The sequence below is a fragment of the Physeter macrocephalus genome, unplaced genomic scaffold (genome assembly GCF_002837175.3).
Source record: "Physeter macrocephalus isolate SW-GA unplaced genomic scaffold, ASM283717v5 random_1795, whole genome shotgun sequence".
NCBI classification, from domain to species: Eukaryota; Metazoa; Chordata; class Mammalia; order Artiodactyla; family Physeteridae; genus Physeter; species Physeter macrocephalus.
In genome coordinates, this window is record NW_021146425.1 from 1 (window position 1) to 19,147 (window position 19,147).

General features: G+C 47.2%; 1 protein-coding gene across 1 annotated transcript in view; it reads left to right on the forward strand.

Annotated features, from left to right (window-relative positions):
- Positions 1-3,150: 3,150 nt before the first annotated feature.
- LOC129391930 (adenylate cyclase type 9-like) overlaps positions 3,151-19,147 on the forward strand; it is a gene marked incomplete at both ends in the record, with an annotated part of 21,815 nt that continues 5,818 nt past the window's right edge. The window contains 5 exons of the mRNA XM_055083433.1: positions 3,151-3,255; positions 4,735-4,952; positions 9,545-9,647; positions 12,468-12,676; positions 15,847-16,006. Of these exons, the coding sequence (XP_054939408.1) occupies positions 3,151-3,255; positions 4,735-4,952; positions 9,545-9,647; positions 12,468-12,676; positions 15,847-16,006 (795 nt within the window). The remainder of the gene's footprint in view (positions 3,256-4,734; positions 4,953-9,544; positions 9,648-12,467; positions 12,677-15,846; positions 16,007-19,147) is intronic.

The window sequence follows — 19,147 nt, forward strand, 5'->3', positions numbered from 1 at the left end:
CCCATGGGTCCCCTCCCTCGGGGCTAGGACGAGGCCTCATCATCCTTCTCAGTTCAGCATTCTCGGAGGTCAGTGCCTTGGGATTAGAGCTGATCTAAAATACCTCTGACCGGCCTTACATGTGTCTCCTCATTCTGCCCTTATGATACAATCCCATTTAACAAAGGAGGAAACTGAGGCTCAGAGAGATTCCCATACTATTAAGTGGTAGAACCAGGATTCAGTCCATGACAGTCTGATTTCAAAGCCAGTGCCTTTAATCACTGTTTTACACTTGTTCTCTAGACTTAACGTTTGAAAAGTGGTCAGAGAGGGCTTCCTTGGTGGCACAGTGGTTAAGAATCCACCTGCCAACGCAGGGGTCACCGGTTCGAGCCCTGGTCCGGGAAGATCTCACACGCTGCGGAGCGACTAAGGCCGTGCACTTCAACTACTGAGCCTGCGCTCTAGAGCCCGTGAACAACAACTGCTGAGCCCATGTGCCACAACTACTGAAGCCCGTGCGCCTAGAGCCCGTGCTCCGCAACAAGAGAAGCCACCTCAATGAGAAGCCCACACACCGCCAACGAAGAGTAGCCCCTGCTCACTGCAACTAGAGAAAGCTTGTGCAATGAAGATCCAACACAGCCAAAAATAAATAAATAAATAAATAAATAAAGACTTAAAAAAAAAAAAAAGAAAAAGAGAAATGGTCAGAGAATCTGTTCACTATTCCATCGTGTCTTTACGAGATTGGTGACAGACCCTGGAGCCTAAGGGTTTGGCTCAGAGGGTCTCAACCCTCCACACCCCACCTGCTGCTCCAGGCTGTATCCATCCTACCCCTGGGCCATCAGTTGGCCCCTGAAAAGGCTGTGTTCCCCTAGAGAAGCAAGCCTGCCACCGCTACCACCACCAAAGCCATTTACACACACACACACACACCTGCTAGGGAGGACCTTGGGAATCTTGCTGGCCTGTCACGTGGACACACGCACTTTTTTCTGGGGGTGTGGGGGTCACTTCATGTGTGTGGTAGTGGATTTTTTTCTCCGTTTGAAAGGATCATTGGCCCCATTGGCAACATGTTCTGAAGTTTAACTCAGTCAATACCAAGAGGTGCTTTAAAATAATTTTACTGTATGCCATTGACAATTAGAGCATCCTGCCCCTGTTAATAATGCCAGTTTTTTCCGAGCTACAAGCAGATTTTACCTAGGTACTGCTGTTTGCTCGGACATGATACTCCCTGATTTGGCCAGCTCTTTTGGCACGTATATTTTCACTTCTTGAATGAATATGAGCATTCGAATTTAATGGGTGCATTGCATCAGATTCCCAAATAACACAACTCTTTAGAATCTTTATTTCTTTTATTGAATACAGTACAGGCCTGAAATCTAACTTAGGATGTGATCTGGGTTATATCCTTGTCCTAAGGCACTAAGTAACATTTATTTTATTTAAATTTTATTATTTAAAATTTCTGAAATAATATCTAGCCTCCTACAGTGTATTCCAGTGCTTAACGATTCTTACGGTAGGAAATTGTTTTTGAAGCCTAATAAGTCTGTCTTCTCCCCTGGATGCTGTCAATTGCTATCTCAGTGGTGGTTGGTTCCTAGATTACCAGATCATGTTAATAATAAGAGTACATTTATTAAGGATACACTGAGCGGCCAGGAGCAATGCTAGGCTTTCTACACGCGTTTTCATAAATCCTTACAATATGTCTTCAAGAAGAGTGTTTTCACTCTCATTTCACACAGGAGAGAACCGAGGTGAGGGATTTGAACAGGCGTCTCCAAACCAGTAAGGAATTGAGGATTTGAACCCTGGTTTGTGAGAAATGAAAGGCTTGCCCTTTCTGCTATCCCTGGTGGTACTTTTTTTTTGTATTGAAGTACAGTTGCTGTACAATATTATATAAGTTACAGAAGTACAATATAATGGTGGACAATTTTTAAAGGTTATGCTCCATTTGTAGTTATTGTAAACTACTGTCTGTATTCCCTGTGTTGTACTGTATGTGGCAGTGTTGAGTCTTGCCTGTCTTTTCTAGGTCAGCTAATTCCCGCAAATGAATAAGAAAGGCTAGGTCTGTAAACTCGTCCCTCTGATTGTCCTGCTTTATGAGAACAGCTTCGCTTAGTGTTTGAGTGTGGGTTGGCGGCTAGTTTGTTTAACAACAGCTTTATTGAGATATAATCCACCCTTTGAGAGTGTATAATTCGGTGGTTTTTAGTATGTTTGAAAGGTTGTACAACCATCACCATGGTCAGAACATTTTCATCACCCCAAAAAGAAACCCCACACCGGTTAGAGTCACTCCCCATTCCCTTGTGTCCCTCACCACTGGGGCAACCACTAATCTCCTTTCTGTCGCTGTGGATTTGCCTTTTGTGGATATTTTATACAGATGGAATCCCACCATATGTGGCCTTTTGTGTCTGGCTTCTTTCACTGAACGAGTTTTCAAGGTTCATCCATGTTGTCGTGTGTGTCAGTGCTTCATCCCTTTGGATAGCTGAGTAATATTTCGTTCCGTAGATATACCCCATTTAGTTGATCCTTTCATCTGCTGATGGACATCTGAGTTGTTTCTACTAAAAAGTAGAAGCTGTTAGGGCACATTCACATACAGGTCTTTGTGGGGTTTATTTTCCATTGTCATGCTGCCAGTTCTTTTTTTTTTTTTTTTGGCTGCATTGGGTCTTTGCTGCTGTGCGCGGGCTTTCTCTAAGTGTGGCGAGTGGGTGCTACTCTTCATTGCGGTGCGCGGGCTTCTCATTGCCGTGGCTTCTCTTTGTGGCAGAGCACGGGCTCTAGGCACACAGGCTTCAGTAGTTGTGGTGCGTGGGCTCAGTAGTTGTGGCTCACAGGCTCAGTAGCTGTGACGTATGGGCTTAGTTGCTCCACGGCATGTGGGATCTTCATGGACCAGGGCTTGAACCTGTGTCCCCTGCGTTGGCAGGCAGATGCTTAATCACTGCACCACCAGGGAAGCCCCAGCCAGTTCATTTTTAACTCATCCCGAGTGGTTTGGTAAGCCTTCCATTTGGTTGCGCCATTCTGTGTGACAGCAAATTGCAACAGCAGCTGACTTGTTTGAATCACGTAGTGAGGTCATGTTGCCTGAGTGAGCTCCTACGGTCTGTGTTTTTCTCGTAGACCTGCCCATCGTGCAGAATCACGTTTGCTCCCAAATTGGAAGCTGGTGCCGAAGGCGGAGCAGTCCAGAATGGCTGTCAGGAGGAGCCCAAGAAGAGCACCAAGGTAACCCGCTCTGGGCTGTGGTCCCTGTCAGTGCCTCTCCTGGTGCACCCACCTGAGGGGACGTCCTGTCTGGTCAGCTTCTCAGTTCCAAGGGCAACTCCTCTTGGGTGACACCACTGCATACCTTCGAGTCCTCTGGGTTTTGAACAGACCGATAAAGAGCAGAGTGGATGCTGACCTGCATGGGATACCCTGACGGGCAGTGAGACCTGTGGGGCTGGGAGCTGGACTCAACGGCTGGTGGGATGTGGATGTGGAAGGAGAAGAGGGGAACCCTTAGGGTGAGAGGTGGGGCGTGAGGAGGGCTTGGGTTAGGCCAGCAGCAAGGGCAGTGCAAAGAAGTCTCGCCTGGAGACCAGAGCCAGGAGCCTCCAAGCAAGCTTCTGAATCAGGCGACTCTCCAGGGAGGCACAAATCTGTCATCCTCATCCTCGGGTCGTTGGCCCACAGACCTGCACGATGCTGGGTCATTCCACGTCGTTTGTGTCCAGTCACCCCTTCTTTTTTTTTAATTGGAATACAATTGTTTTACAATGTTGTGTTAGTTTCTGCTGGACAACGAGGTGAATTAACTGTATGTATACATATGTCCCCTCCCTCTTGAGCCTGCTTCCCATCGCCCCATCCCACCCATCTAGGTCATCACAGCACCAAGCTGAGCTCCCTGTGCTATACAGGAGGTTCCCACTAGCTATCTGTTTTACACATGGTAGTGTGTATATGTCAATCCTAAAAACCCAAAGCATCCCACCCTCCCCTTCCCCCGCTGTGTCCACATGTCTGTTCTCTATGTCTGTGTCTCTATTTTTGCCCTGGAACTAGGTTCATCTGTACCATTTTTCTAGAGTCCACATATATGCATTAATATACGATATTTGTTTTTCTCTTTCTGACTTACTTCACTCTGTATGACAGACTCTAGGTCCATCCACATCTCTACAAATGACCCAATTTCATTCCTTTTTATGGCTGAGTAATATTCCATTGTATATATGTACCACACCTTTTTTATCCATTCATCTGTCAATGGACATTTAGGTTGCTTGGGGTGACTGATTATTAGAGAAATGCAAATCAGTCACCCCCCTTCTTAAGCCGCAGCCCTTACAGCTCTGGGTTTCCTTTCCCTGGATCCGCCCCTGCACTTCCTTCGAGTCCTCCTGGCTTCTGGAATGCTGGTTCTGTGGTCAGGAAACTCTGGGAGCCTCCCCAACTCCTGCCTCAGCCTTCCCCCTGACCTCCTTACCGGCTCTTCCTATGACACCACTGTCCTGGGTGCCTGGAGGTGTGTTTAGAGGAGCCAGGGGAAATGGGGAGAAGCAGACCAGTGGAGAGGCAGAGCGCTCGGGTTAGAGCAGAGATCCAAAGGTGCAGGGCGCAGTTCAGGGGGCTCCGGTATGGCCGCGTTATGGGGGATAGTGCTGCTGCATCCCACACTTCAGCCTCTGTGTCTGCCCCCACCCGCTTATCCTGACACAGGCTTCTGGAGGACCCAGTTCCAAAACGCAAAACGGACTGCTGAGTCCTCCCCCGGAGGAGAAGCTCACCAACAGTCAGACCTCCCTGTGTGAGATCTTACAAGAGAAGGGAAGGTGGGCAGGTGTGAGCTTGGACCAGTCAGCCCTCCTTCCGCTGAGGTTCAAGAACATCCGGGAGAAAACGGATGCCCATTTTGTTGATGTTATCAAGGAAGACAGGTAAGATGCAGCCACCTGCCTCAAAGCGAAGATTTGCAGGTGAAGCTCCCCGTTTTCTGAGTCACCTCAGCCCCCACACATTTGCCTTCCATTGTCAGTGTATTTTGAAATAATTTGAAACTTACAGAAAAGCGGCATGAATAATACAAAAGATTCCCTTTACACCCTTTGCCCGATTTACCAACTTTTAACATTTTACTCTGCTTGTTTTGTTCTCCTCTCTCTCCCTGTGAAATGTATTTATTTTTTTCTGAACCATTTGACAGTAAGTTAGATACATCATGCTCTCTACCCCTTAAAACTGTATTTCCTGAAAACAGGGGTGTTCTTGCACGTGATCATAGCTACCTAATTCAGGAAATTTTACACTGATGAGGTGTTTTACCCAGTCTGCAGTTCCTATTCTGGTTTTGTTGGGTGGTCCCACGTGTCCCCCATAGCACGGTAGAGAATCACATGCTGCACCATGCAGTTGTCAGGCCTCTTCAGTCTTTAAATCTGGGGCAGTTCCTCAGCCATTCTTGATCTTCCATGACATTGACATTTTTGAAACATGCAGGCCTGGCTCTTTTAAAAAATATTCCTGAAGTTGGATTTGTGTGACATCTCCTCATGATTCTGTCCAGGCTGCTTGTGTGTCCAGATCCCACGGAGGTGACGTGTCTTCTCAGGCACCAGATCCAGAGGCCCATGGTGCCCCCCTTTGACCTTCATCAGGGGTAGTGATGTTGATCAGCTGGGCGAGTGTTGCCGACTTCTCCAGTCTGTACTCATTTTCTCCCTGTGACTAGTCGGCCATCTGTTGGAAGATGCTTTCAGATCATGTAAAGATCCCATTCCTCACCACACTTCCCTAGACTTAATCTCCATTGATGGTTCTTGTTTGAAACAGTCTTTACTATGTTGGTCAAAATGGCAGTTTTCCTGCCTCAGCGCTGACTGTGCATTTATCATTTGGGGCTTGGCATTCTGCAGTAAAGAAGAGCTCTTCCCCACTTATTACTTAATCTATCCATCTATAGATTTATAAATCCATATAAACCCTCATGGAGTCCTGTTTTACTTAACAGGACATCATTTATTACTGTCCTAATTAGAGTTTGATGCTCTAGTTGTCCCGAATCTGGCCTTTGGGAGCCCCTCTTCAGGCTGGCTCCTGTGTCCTTTAGACACAGCTCCTTCATTTGTTTTGAGTGATTTCTTACTTTCCAGCACAACAGGCTCATTTTATATCTTCCCTGCCCCAGTTCAGGAATCAGCCGTTTCTCCAAAGAGCCCTGGCTCCTTTTAGTGAAAAACGGTATTTACATATGTTAGTTATTAATGTTTGATTTAATGTCATTGTAGTCAAAGGCGTACACTATGTGACTTCATTCCTTTTACATTTATTGAAACTTGTTCTGTGGTCTCACATGTGGTCTGTTTTGGTAAACATACCATGTGCGTTTGAAAAGAATGCATATTTTGCATTCTCAGGATGTTGTGATCCATAAACCTCAATTAGGTCCACGTGGTTGGCAGTAATGTTCAGATCATCTGTCTCTTTACTGACTTTTTTGTCTCTTGTTCTATCACTTATTGAGATAGGGATGTTTAAATCTCCAGCTGTAGTTGTGGAATTGTCTGTGTCTCTCTGTAGTCCTGACAATTTTTGTTTCAGGTATTTTGAAGCTCTTTTTTAGGTACATACACATTTATGAGTGTTATATATTCCTGGTAAATAATCCTTTTATCATTTTGAAGTGTCCCTCTTTGTGCCCAGTAATACTCTGTCTTGAAGACTGCTTTATCTGATATTAACATAGTCACTCTAGCCTTCTTATTCTTACTGTTTGCATGCTACATCATTTTCCATTAAAAAAAATTCTAACCTGGGTCTTTATATTTGAAATACATCTCTTTTGGGTCTTGCTCTTTAAAGCATTCTGACAATCTCTGCCTTTTTTATTATATTTAAATATATTTATTTGCTTTTTAGCCATACCGCTTTGCATTATTTTTCTTTTAATGGTTGCTCTAGGCAGTCTTATATTTTTATAGTCTTCTTATAGTTAATATTGCATCATTTCACTTTTTTTCTTTTTATAAATTTATTTATTTGTTTATTTTTGGCTGTGTTGGGTCTTCGTTGCTGTATGCAGGCTTTCTCTAGTTGTGGAAAGCGGGGGCTACTCTTCGTTGTGGTGCACGGGCTTCTCATTGACGTGGCTTCTCTTGTTGTGGAGCATGGGTTCTAGGCATGTGGGCTTCAGTAGTTGTGGCGCAAGGGCTCAGTAGTTGTGGCTCGTGGGCTCTGGAGTGCAGGCTCAGTAGTTGTGGTTCAGGGGCTTAGTTGCTACGCGGCATGTGGGATCTTCCCGGAGCAGGGCTCGAACCCGTGTCCCCTGAATTGGCAGGCAGACTCTTAACCACTGTGCCACCAGGGAAGTCCCTTTATCATTTCACTTTAAATGTAGAAATCTTACAATTGTATAGGTACATTACTCTCTTCTCATTCCTTATGTTACAGTTTTCACATGCATTACATCCATATACATTATAAACGCCAACCTCCAATTCCAACCTCTTGGTAATCTCAGGTTGGTCTCTATTGATTGCTTTTTTTTTTTTTTTTTTTTTTAATGTGGTACGCGGGCCTCTCACTGCTGTGGCCTCTCCTGTTGCGGAGCACAGGCTCCGGACGCGCAGGTTCAGCAGCCATGGTTCACGGGTCTAGCCGCTCCGCGGCATGTGGGATCTTCCTGGACCGGGGCATGAACCCGTGTCCCCTGGATTGGCAGGCGGACTCTCAACAACTGCGGCACCAGGGAAGCCCTATTGATTGCTTTTTTGTTGAGGATGGATCATGGTTTCCTGTTTCCTTGTTTGTCTAGTAATTTTGGATTGCATTGTGCACATTATGTACAATGGTTAGAAAATCTGGATTCTCTTACATTCCTTTGAAGAATATCAACTTTTTGTTTGTTTTAGTAGACAGTTAACTCATCTGAACTCAAAGACCAAACTCTGTCTCCCCTGAGGTGGGCAGCCACTATTCCTTCAGCCTTAATTAGGCTTGTAGTCTGCCATGCACATGTGTATTTCAAGGGTCAGTCAGAGACTCGAGCAGAGCCTATAAGCAGAATTTGGGGCTCCCCCTTCCCTGGTCCTCTCTCTCTGGAAAGTCCAACCTCATTTTCCATTGGTGGGCATGCTAAACTCTATTTTCTGGTTTTCCAGGTCAGTAAAACTGTAGTTTTTCTGAGTTTTAGCCATCTCACACGTGGTGCTGACTAATGACTCTCTTTAGGCAAAAAAGAAAAAAAACAAAACAAAACAAAAAAACCCCCACATGAAATTCAGCCTGTTCCAAGTGTGGCTTTCCTCTATTTTCTTACTGCTTTGGTCAATTGCCAGTGCCTTCCAGGAGTTGTTTTTATATTTTGTTCAGGGTTTATAGTTGTTACCTGAGAGACGATTGAGCTAACAGGAGCTAATTTCCACTCCCAGAAGTGGAACCTCCCAATATTAATCTCAAATGAGCAGTATATTTTATAGTGTGGATCCTGCCACTTGACTGCAAAAATGAAGCCATTACATTTCTTTCTTATGGCTGCTTTGTTGTTTTTCCCTCTGTCCATACTTGCCAAGTGGAGGGGAGGATAGGGGGTCAACATTAGGGGATAGAATTTTCTCTTTTCTAAGTCTGAGAGCCCAGTAAGGCATTGCACACTTAGCACAAAAAGAGAGCCCACTCTGCTTCAGGGAAAGGAGGAACTACAGTGAACCCTACTGTGTGTCAGGCACATGATAGGCTCTTTACATATTTCATCGGATTTAATTCTAGTAGTTATTATGTGAAGGAGAGAGACATCCCACAGCTGCATTTGCCTTCTGAAATTATGCTAACATTCCCTTAAATTTATAGTAATTTTCTGCAGGATAAAAAGGATATGACTATTTGCTAGCAGTCCGTAAAAGAATGAAAGAGTCACGTAAAGCAGGCTTGATTTCTCTGCTATTAAAATCATTGAGCATTATCATTTTTCACGTTTCACATGCAATCTGCATATGTGACAATAGCACCAAAATTACACTAACTATAAACACAATTTTGTGATAACAACCTGTTAGCGGTGACAGTGGTAATTACTGTCAGTACTCTGAGTGACAGGACAGCCGGTTCTGAATTATCTTTGCAAGGAAGACTCCAAATCAACATAAGTATGCTCAGTACAGGGATCTGCTGGTCCTTTGGAAGGGAGCATTTTATAGAACAAAAATGCTGCTGCCTCCTTCTATTCTAATTCTGGACGTTAGGAAGATGTTTTCAAAAGCACGGTTCTGATGATGTGTGTTATATTAATGTTGAATGGGCATTCTTTTGTGGAGGTGAAACCTAAAATGGGATTATGTTTAGAAGCATGAAGGACTTTCCAGAGACATGTTCTAAAAGGGGCAGTTGAGCAATGTCTATTGTATGGTGACTTTTAGGTACAGCTTTTGTGACATGCTTCACAAATGGCATTTCAGTAGGTAACTGTGATCTTCTGATAAAATAAATGTAATGATTGTGTTGCACGTTGATTGATTGCATTTATCGTCTCTTCTAGCCTGATGAAAGATTATTTTTTTAAGCCACCCATTAATCAGTTCAGCTTGAACTTCCTGGATCAGGAGCTAGAACAAGCCTACAGGACCAGCTATCAAGAAGAGGTGCGTGGCTCCTTATAATTTTACCAAAGACATGCATCGTTTTCACTGCACAGTTCACGATTAGTCTTGTGCTTTGGAGGCCATTTTTGTTTTCCTGAGTGACAGGAAATTGACAGCTCATATTGATTTCCCACAGTCCGTAAGCCCTAAATTTCACCTGTATGTGAATTTATCTCCACAAGGGAGAAAACCCCATATCTCTCTACAGCAACCCAGGCTTGTCATCTCCCAGTCCCTCTGCTCTGCACCTGGTGCATCCCCAGGCGCCCTTGGCTGTGCTGCAGCCCCTGGAGGCCTAGTACGGGGTGAGAGGGGTGAGGGGGGAGCTCCAGCCCCACCTATTCTCTGTTCTCAAGCAGGATTTCTCCCCCTGTTCCCTGTCGGCTTTCTTCCTGCTGAAATGGGACAAGAGCTGAGAGGGCTTTCACCTTGCTCGGCTCTCCCACCTGCTTTGATGCTGAGCCCTCCTCTGCTGGCCCTCCCCTGCCTTAACTCCTGTTGTCCTGTAACTCTCAGCCCAAACATCACTTCCTCTAAGGAACTTTCCCTGACCCCAGACTGGATTTTTTCCCCTGTTATACTGTTTCTCCGCAGCTGCATCCCACTTTGTAATCTCTTCTTGTGGGACTGTTGAATCGTATGCCTCCTCCTGGACTCTCCACTCTGGGAGGCAGGACCCTGTCTCTCATCTCCACTCTACGTGGCATCCAGTCCCCACACCCACAAGTGCTCAGTAGGGCTTGGTGGAAACGATGAATAAATACGAGAACCTAGAGCCTGGTTTGAGTTCCAAGAAGCCAGCTTGCATTTTTCCCAAATCTAACCCGGCTTAGTGTTCCAAGGTCAAAAATGCATACCCTCCCAACCCCAGAGCCAGAGGATTTCTCATTCGACTCCATTCATTCATCCAGCAGATCATCCCTCAGTGTCTGTTACATCCAGGCCCTGACCAACTCCGAGAGTCCTGGTGAACCAGACAGGGCAGTTCATGCCTGTGGGGTTGAGTTTCGTCAGCCTTCTAGGTGGTGAATACCCGTTAATACCCCAGGCGAGGCTCCTCTCGTGGACTTGGGAGTTGGTTGGTTGGTGCCTTTAAGGCAAAACAGCAACCTTAATCCTCACAACAACCCTTCAAGGAAGCTTATGATTATCCCCATTTTACCAAAAGAAAGCTGAGGCCAGGAAAGGCCGAGTGGCTGAGATCCCATCACTAGGATTGGGCACCCACCTGATTCAGGGTCAGGAGCTCCCACCCACTCCCGGTGCTGAGTACAGAGACTCCCCAGCAGAGGGCACAGGTCACCAAATGCTCATTGAGCGTCTGCACTGCCAGGTCCTGCTCCTGGGGCTGGGGTGTAGCGTCGACAGACACTCACAGGGAAGCAGTAACCTGGCAGAAATGAGAATCCAGACCCAGGGGCCCCATAATGGCCGCAGAGCACACCGACCCCAGGTCGAGGGCCCAGAAAGAGCCCGTGTTAGTGGGAGGACTAGCAATTAACTGAATTAAGGAACGTTCCAGAGAGGGGCCAGCACCTGCAAACCTAACCTTGGAGATAAGACAGAGCCTGGGTGCATCCAGGGAGCTGTGGGCACTTCTGTCTGGCAGATGGGGTGGAAGTGGCAGGTGGGCAGGGGCCCGGTGACAGCTTCCCACACTGTGGACGTTATGCTAAAGGCCCGGGGAGCCATTGAAGGATCCAGAACAGGAGTTGGCACCATCAGACTGTGTTGTATAAAGGTCATGTGGCTGAGTTGTAGGTAACGGGAGTAAGTGAGCCCGGAGGCCTGGGGCGCAGGTGGGACGCTATCCCTGAACCACAGGGCCAGCTGGCGAGGACGAGAGCGATGCAGGAACGGTGGGAAGCTCCAAGCCGCCCCCACATTAGGCCCCCGCCGCACTTTGTGATTTCCCATCTAAGCATCCCCAGCACCCATAAGGTGCAGGGTCCCATTTTATCCCTCTTTCCAGTTAAGGAAATGGAGGCACAAGGACAGTAGGTGACATGATCAAGATGCCACAGCCCCTGGCCGGGCTCCTCCTTGGCTGTGTGACCTCGAGTGGCCACCTCACTTCAGCCTCCCAGACTGTGCCCTGAGATTGGGAGCATTTCCTCCTTGAGGGCTGTGTGAGCATCAATTGAGGTCGTGCCCCCAAAGGGTCCACATGGTGCCTGGAACCAGTCTCTCTCAGACTCTTTGGCGTTGTCATCATTTTTTCCCTCCTTCCCGTGATTTCCTGACATGATGTGCATGTCGCTTTGTTACACTGACGACACCACCCATCTCAGACTCCTGTCTGTCCCACCATTAGGCCATGAGCCCCCAAGGGGGCTGTTTCATGCCTGCCCTCGAGCCCTGCACAGCGTCCAGGCCCAGAGCAGGCTCTTGCTGTCACTGTTGCTATTGACCTCCTAATTCTGTATGAAGCCAGCTTTCACACACCCTGAGCCTGGGACCCAGCGTTCAGTGGAAGCTTCTAGCATGTGGCTTTCCTGTTACTGTCTCTACAGACGCAGAGTCACTGACTTTGCCTGTCAGTAGCTCGCCTTTCAGGCTCAGGGCGTCACATGTCTGTGAGAACTTAATTGGTTTGTAATCAGTTGCTGTGTGACCTTGGACAAGTTTCTTCACTTCTCTGTGCCTCAGTTTCTTCACTGTTAGGTGGGGTCGGAGACGGCCTGCCTGAAGCACTACTCACCCTGTACCTGGTCCGCAGGAGGCAAGTGCTCAGCAAGCATCTGCTGTTTTTTCCGCCTGGATTATACTTCTCCAGGAGGATACATCCAGCAGCATCTGCTCACACTCCCTCCCAAACAGGTTATAAAGAATTCTCCCGTGAAGACTTTTGCCAGTGCCACCTTCAGCTCCCTCCTGGATGTGTTTCTGTCGACAACAGTGTTTCTGATTCTCTCCATCACCTGCTTCCTGAAGTATGGGGCCGCCTCCACGCCACCCCCACCGGCTGCCCTGGTGGTCTTCGGAGCAGCCCTGCTTCTGGAGGTCCTGTCCCTCGTGGTCTCTGTCAGGTAAAGGCCCACCTGCAGCGCTGCCCAGCTGTTAGCCTTTAGCTCCCTCTGCTGGTGGAACAGCCAGCTGTCTCCATAACCCATTTCGGGGACGGTCCTCTTTTCTTCCCTCCCCCAGCCTGCTTCACTGGCTCCTCCCTCACCAACACGGGCCCTCAGCACAGGTGGGCACTCACCTTACCAGTGGGTCATTGTCCTCTGCAGCCCTAATGCCACCAACTAGTCTGCTGGTCTCCCAAATCAGATACTTAAAGAGAGAAAGTGGGAAGACAGGGAATAAGAAAGCAGGGCAGAGAAAGAAAAGAGGTAGGTGGACAGGGTACAGCTGGTAGGGGACTGCCAGCACATCAGCAGGTGCCTCTCCTGAATGTAAGGGTGAAACCATAAACCCCTAGAGGAAAGCACAGGCCCAAGTCTTCATGAGCTCGGATCAGGCAACGCTTTCTTAGATACGACATGAAAAGCACAAGCAACCAAAGAAAAAATAGTTAAGATGGACTTCATCAAAATTTAAAACTTTCATGTTTCAAAGAACACCATCATCACTTTTCACCCCAAAGTGAAAGAGAACCTACAGGATGGAAGAGAGTATTTGCAAATCATTTCCGTGACAAGGGTCTAATATCTAGAATGTTAGCTCAATAATAAAAAGACAGTCAACCTATTTAAAAATGGACAGAGTGTCCGAAGAGACAGCAGAGTCCCTCTGGGAGGCTGGGCCCTCAGGACTAGCCCAGCCTGCCTTCAGTTTCAGGCCCCACCCCACTCAGGAAGCTCACAATGTTTCTACTGATACAAACAGGGCCTCCACTCATGCTGGGTCCTTGCACCAGGCCCACCCCCTTCCTCCAGCCCTGTTCTCCCAGCAGGACAGCCCCACACTGGGGATCGGAGAGAAATGGGGTAAAGGGCCCTGACCTTGAGTTTCTACTCCTCCCCAACATCCCAGGACAGGAAACCACAGCTTCGGGTCTGGCCCTGAGACTCCCAAATGCAAGATCCCTCCCTTTGAAATGGATGAGCTGGACACCTGCCCCCTCCCTTCCATGCTCCCCCCTTCCCCCCAACTCCCCACTGAGGCCCGTTCAGCCCTTTGCCAAGGGCTTTCTCTGGCTACCAGGGACTCTTCCCTTCCCTCCCCCTCCTCCCAGTGGAGAGAACTCTAAGGCGCATCCTCGCCATCTCCCCAGATTCGCCACCAGCGTGGAGCTGCATTGCCTACAGCAGGTGACTCCTCCCCAGCACAGCCCTCCCCTGGGCCGGCCTGCCTCCTTCCATGTCTCCACAAGCTGCCTGGGACCCACTTCCAAATGAACTGTGCCCTCTGTGGGCCTGCCCTGGGCCTGGGGACACCCGAAGGGAACAAAACAAGGCATCCTCTGGCCCCTAGTCTTTTTTTCTTCTTAAAACAAGCTTTATTGTGATATAACTCACAAACAATAAGTTCACTCATAAGTGTACAGTTCACAGATTTTTAAATAAACTTACAGAATTGTGCAAACGTCACCACCATATGATTTTAGAACTTTTCTGTCACCCCAAAGAAAAGCCAGTACCCACTTCCAATCACTCCCCTCCCTGCCCTGAGTTTCTGTCCGATGCGGGGCCCACAACTGGTTAAGGCTCTTGATCCCTCTGAGGCAAGCGTTTTCTCCATACCTTTTCTAAAGAACCCTTTCCATGATTGTTCCCTGTTCTTCGGACCCAATTTGAAAAAATCTGGGCTAAGCCAGGTTAAGGACTGCAGAGGACTGTGGGCCATGAGGACACCAGGCCTGGCTGTGCCCGGCGCACCCACGTCTCTGTAGGGCCAGTTTGCTCCTGCCCGAGCCTCTGGTGTGATGTCGGTGCCCAGGAGAGGGTGGGGCCTGGGGATTTCCTCTGGCCCCGCTGAGGGTGGATACGGGACCCTAGGTCGATAAGGACCTACACTGGTAACTGAAGGTGTGGACGCCTGGGTGGAGGCGAGAGGCCCTTGACAGGCTTTGTGCCTTTGAAGGCAAGGGAAGTGGGCCTGCACCCTCACCGAGGTGTCTTTAGAGGGGACTGTGTGCGTGGGTCTCCCTCCTGAGGCGGACCCCCAGTGCCCTCTCCTCCACCTCCCGCTGCTGGTGACCCAGGGATTCTTCCTGCAGAGCAGCAGTTCTCGGCCCCACGCACTCAGCTCCCCATTCTCCATGAAAAACGTTTTATGATGCCACATCCCTACCCTCAAGTATAGCCCACCTATACACAATTTCAGAAACAATCAATGAAATGCCATCACTCCAATATGAAGGAGAAATGGCAAGAAAGCCATTTAAAATAATATACGTGTAGCGCTTCACCTTGAATATGCCAGGGCATCGCCACCTGGGCAGCCACGCCATAGTCGTCAGCTGTTTCCCCTTGTGCACTGATAATATGACAGCTCCCAATGCGGACTGTTATGGGTGTGCGGGTTTGGTGGTATGAGCCCCAGGAGCCTGTGATGTGGTTTCTGAGATGCTGATGACTCTTGGTGGTGTCCCAAATAAAACTACAGGTAATCTTGTTTGGTTTACCCAATAGCTGCACTCCTGGAAAATTCGGTGTATGTTACTGCCATACAGAAACCACTTTCTGTTTGTAAACGAAACGCAATTAGGCTCTAGGCTGAAGTCATCGTCGGCAGGTTTTCTCTGTCCAGGGGGTGTGTAGCAGTCATGTGGGGCTCAGGGCAGAGCCTCACTATACATCACGGGACATCACCCATCCCCAGCTCCTGCCTGTTGGTGCCAGTAGCACCTGCAACCATTGAGGCACCAAAAAGCCCCACAAAATTCCGAACACCTCCTGAACCACCCACCTGAGACCTCCCTAGAAGCAGGCAGTAACAGGTGACAGGTGACCTTTTTTAGGACCTGTTAGTATTTGCCTGCCTGGTTCTTACATGCTCCGTTTAGCTTCACAGAGGCCTATGCTTGTCTTTTCCAAGCACATCTTATCCGAATGCGGCAAGTAACCTTAAAATACGGTATGGTGAGCTGAGTGAGTCCAGTTTACTTGCCATTGATCAAAAATAAGGGAGGTGGGGGTTCTGCCCGCCGCCCACACCAGCGGCCACAGCATAGGCCAGGGTTGGGAGTGGCCCTGGCTGTGGGTCCCCCACCCATAGATACCCCGTTTCTCCTTTCTCCCCCCGCTCCCAGGATGGTGTTCTTCCTGGAGGATGTGATGGCTTGTACCAAGCGCCTGCTGGAGTGGATAGCCGGCTGGCTCCCGCGCCATTTCATCGGGGCCATCCTGGTGTCCCTCCCCGCCCTCGCGGTCTATTCACATGTCACCTCCGAATTTGAGACAAACATACACGTAAGTAAAGTCTTGGTGATTTTGTGTCAGTGCTCTTCTGAACTCCCTGATCACTTTTTAAAAATATAAGCCTGATGGCTTGGGACAGCAATTTAAATATAGGCCCTTAAAGAGGCACAAACTCTTTGTCAGTCCTTTGAACTTGTCTTTTTAAAAGACTTGCCTGGGACAGAGGAGCAGGCAGGGAGGTCAGCCCAGGGGCTGCCCTGGGGAGATTCCCTGGTGGACCTGTGTCCTCTCCAACCCCTCTTGGTGTCATCAAGTCCCAAATCGGTTTTTTTTTAATTTTTAAAATTTATTTTATTTATTTATTTTTGGCTGTGTTGGTTCTTTGTTGCTGCACGCGGGCTTTCTCTAGTTGTGGAGAGCAGGGGCTACTCTTATTGCAGTGCGCGGGCTTCTCAATGTGGTGGCTTCTCTTCCAATTTTATTTTTTTATACAGCAGGTTCTTATTAGTTATCTATTTTATACATATTAGTGTATACATGTCAATCCCAATCTCCCAATTCATCCCACCACCACCACCACCACCACCACTTTTCCCCTTGGTGTCCATACATTTGTTCTCTACATCTCTGTCTCTATTTATGCCGTGCAAATTGGTTCATCTGTACCATTTTTCTAGATTCCACATATATGCGTTGATATACGATATTTGTTTTTCTCTTTCTGACTTACTTCACTCTGTATGACAGTCTCTAGGTCCATCCACATCTCTGCGAATGACCCAGTTTCGTTCCTTTTTATGGCTAATATTCCATTGTATATAAGTACCACATCTTCTTTATCCATTTGTCTGTCGATGGGCATTTAGGTTGCTTCCATGACCTGGCTATTGTAAATAGTGCTGCAGTGAATATTGGGGTGCATGTGTCTTTTTTTTTTTTTTTTTGCGGTACACGGGCCTCTCGCTGTTGCGGCCTCTCCCGTTGCGGAGCACAGGCTCCAGACGCGCAGGCTCAGCGGCCATGCCTCACGGGACCAGCCACTCCACGGCATGTGGGATCTTCCCAGACCGGGGCACGAACCCGTGTCCCCTGCATCGGCAGGCGGACTCTCAACCACTGCGCCACCAGGGAAGCCCGCATGTGTCTTTTTGAATTATGGTTTTCTCTGGGTGTATGGCCAGTAGTAGGATTGCTGGGTCATATGGTAATTCTATTTTTAGTTTTGTTTGTTTGTTTTGTGGTACGCGCGCCTCTCACAGTTGTGGCCTCTCCCATTGTGGAGCGCAGGCTCCGGATGCACAGGCTTAGCGGCCATGGCTCACGGGCCTAGCCGCTCCGTGGCGTGTGGGATCTTCCCGGACTGGGGCACGAACCCGTGTCCCCTGCATCAGCAGGCGGACTCTCAACCACTGCGCCACCAGGGAAGCCCCCTATTTTTAGTTCTTTAAGGAACCTCCATACTGTTCTCCATAGTAGGTGGATCAGTTTGCATTCCCACCAACAGTGCAAGAGAGTTCCCTTTACTCCACACCCTCTCCAGCATTTGTTGTTTGTACATTTTCTGATGATGCCCATTCTAACTGGTGTGAGGTGATACTTCACTGTAGTCTTGATTTGCGTTTCTCTAATAATTAGTGATGTTGAGTAGCTTTTCATGTGCCTCTTGGTCATCTGTATGTCTCCTTTGGAGAAATGTCTATTTAGGTCTTCTATTAGGTCTTCATTTTTTGATTGGGTTGTTTGTTTTTTTAATATTGAGCTGCATGAGCTGTTTATATATTTTGGAGATTAATCCTTTGTCCGTTGATTGTTTGCAAATATTTTCTCCCATTCTGAGGGTTGTCTTTTCGTCTTGTTTATAGTTTCCTTTGCTGTGCAAAAGCTTGTTATTGAAGAGGCTGTGTTTTCTCTATTGTATATCCTTGCCTCCTTTGTCATGGATTAGTTGACCATAGGTGTGTGTGTTTATCTCTGGGCTTTCTATCCTGTTCCATTGATCTCTATATTTCTGTTTTTGTGCCAGTACTGTATTGTCTTGATTACCATAGCTTTGTAGTATAGTCTGAAGTCAGAGAGCCTGATTCCTCCAGCTCCATTTTTTTCCCTCAAGATTGCTTTGGCTATTCGGGGTCTTTTGTGTCTCCGTACAAACTTTAAGATTTTTTTTGTTCTAGTTCTGTAAAAAATGCCATTGGTAATTTGATAGGGATTGCACTGAATCTGTAGATTGCCTTGGGTAGTAGTATAGTCATTTTCACAATATTGATTCTTCCAATCCAAGAACATGGTATATCTCTCCATCTGTTTCTGTCATCTTTGATTTCTTTCATCACTGTCTTATAGTTTTCTGACTAAAGGTCTTTTACCTCCTTAGGTACGTTTATTCCTAGGTATTTTATTCTTTTTGTTGCAATGGTGAATGGGATTGTTTCCTTAATTTCTCTTTCTGATCTTTTGTTGTTAGTGTATAGGAATGCAAGAGATTTATGTGCATTAATTTTGTATCCTGCAACTTTACCAAATTCATTGACCAGCTCTAGTAATTTTCTGGTGACATCTTTAGGATTCTGTATGTATAGTATCATGTCATTTGCAGACAGTGACAGTTTTACTTCTTCTTTTCCGATTTGTATTCCTTTTATTTCTTTTTCTTCTCTGGTTGCCGAGGCTAGGATTTCCAAAACTATGTTGAATAATAGTGGTGAGAGTGGACACCCTTGTCTTGTTCCTGATCTTAGAGGAAATGCTTTCAGTTTTGCACCATTGAGAATGATGTTTGCTGTGGGTTTGTCACATATGGCCTTTATTATGTTGAGGTAGGTTCCCTCTTTGCCTACTTTCTGGAGAGTTTTTATCATGAATCGGTGTTGAATTTTGTCAAAAGCTTTTTCTGCATCTGTTGAGGTGACCACATAGTTTTTCTCCTTCAGTTTGTTAATATGGTGTATCACATTGATTGATATGCGTATATTGAAGAATCCTTGCATCCCTGGGATAAATCCCACTTGATCATGGTGTATGATCCTTTTAATGTATTGTCGGATTCTGTTTGCTAGTATTTTGTTGAGGATTTTTGCATCTATATTCATCAGTGATAATGGTCTGTGATTTTCTTTTTTTGTAGTATCTTTGTCTGGTTTTAGTATCAGGGTGATGGTGGCCTCATAGAATGAGTTTGGGAGTGTTCCTTTC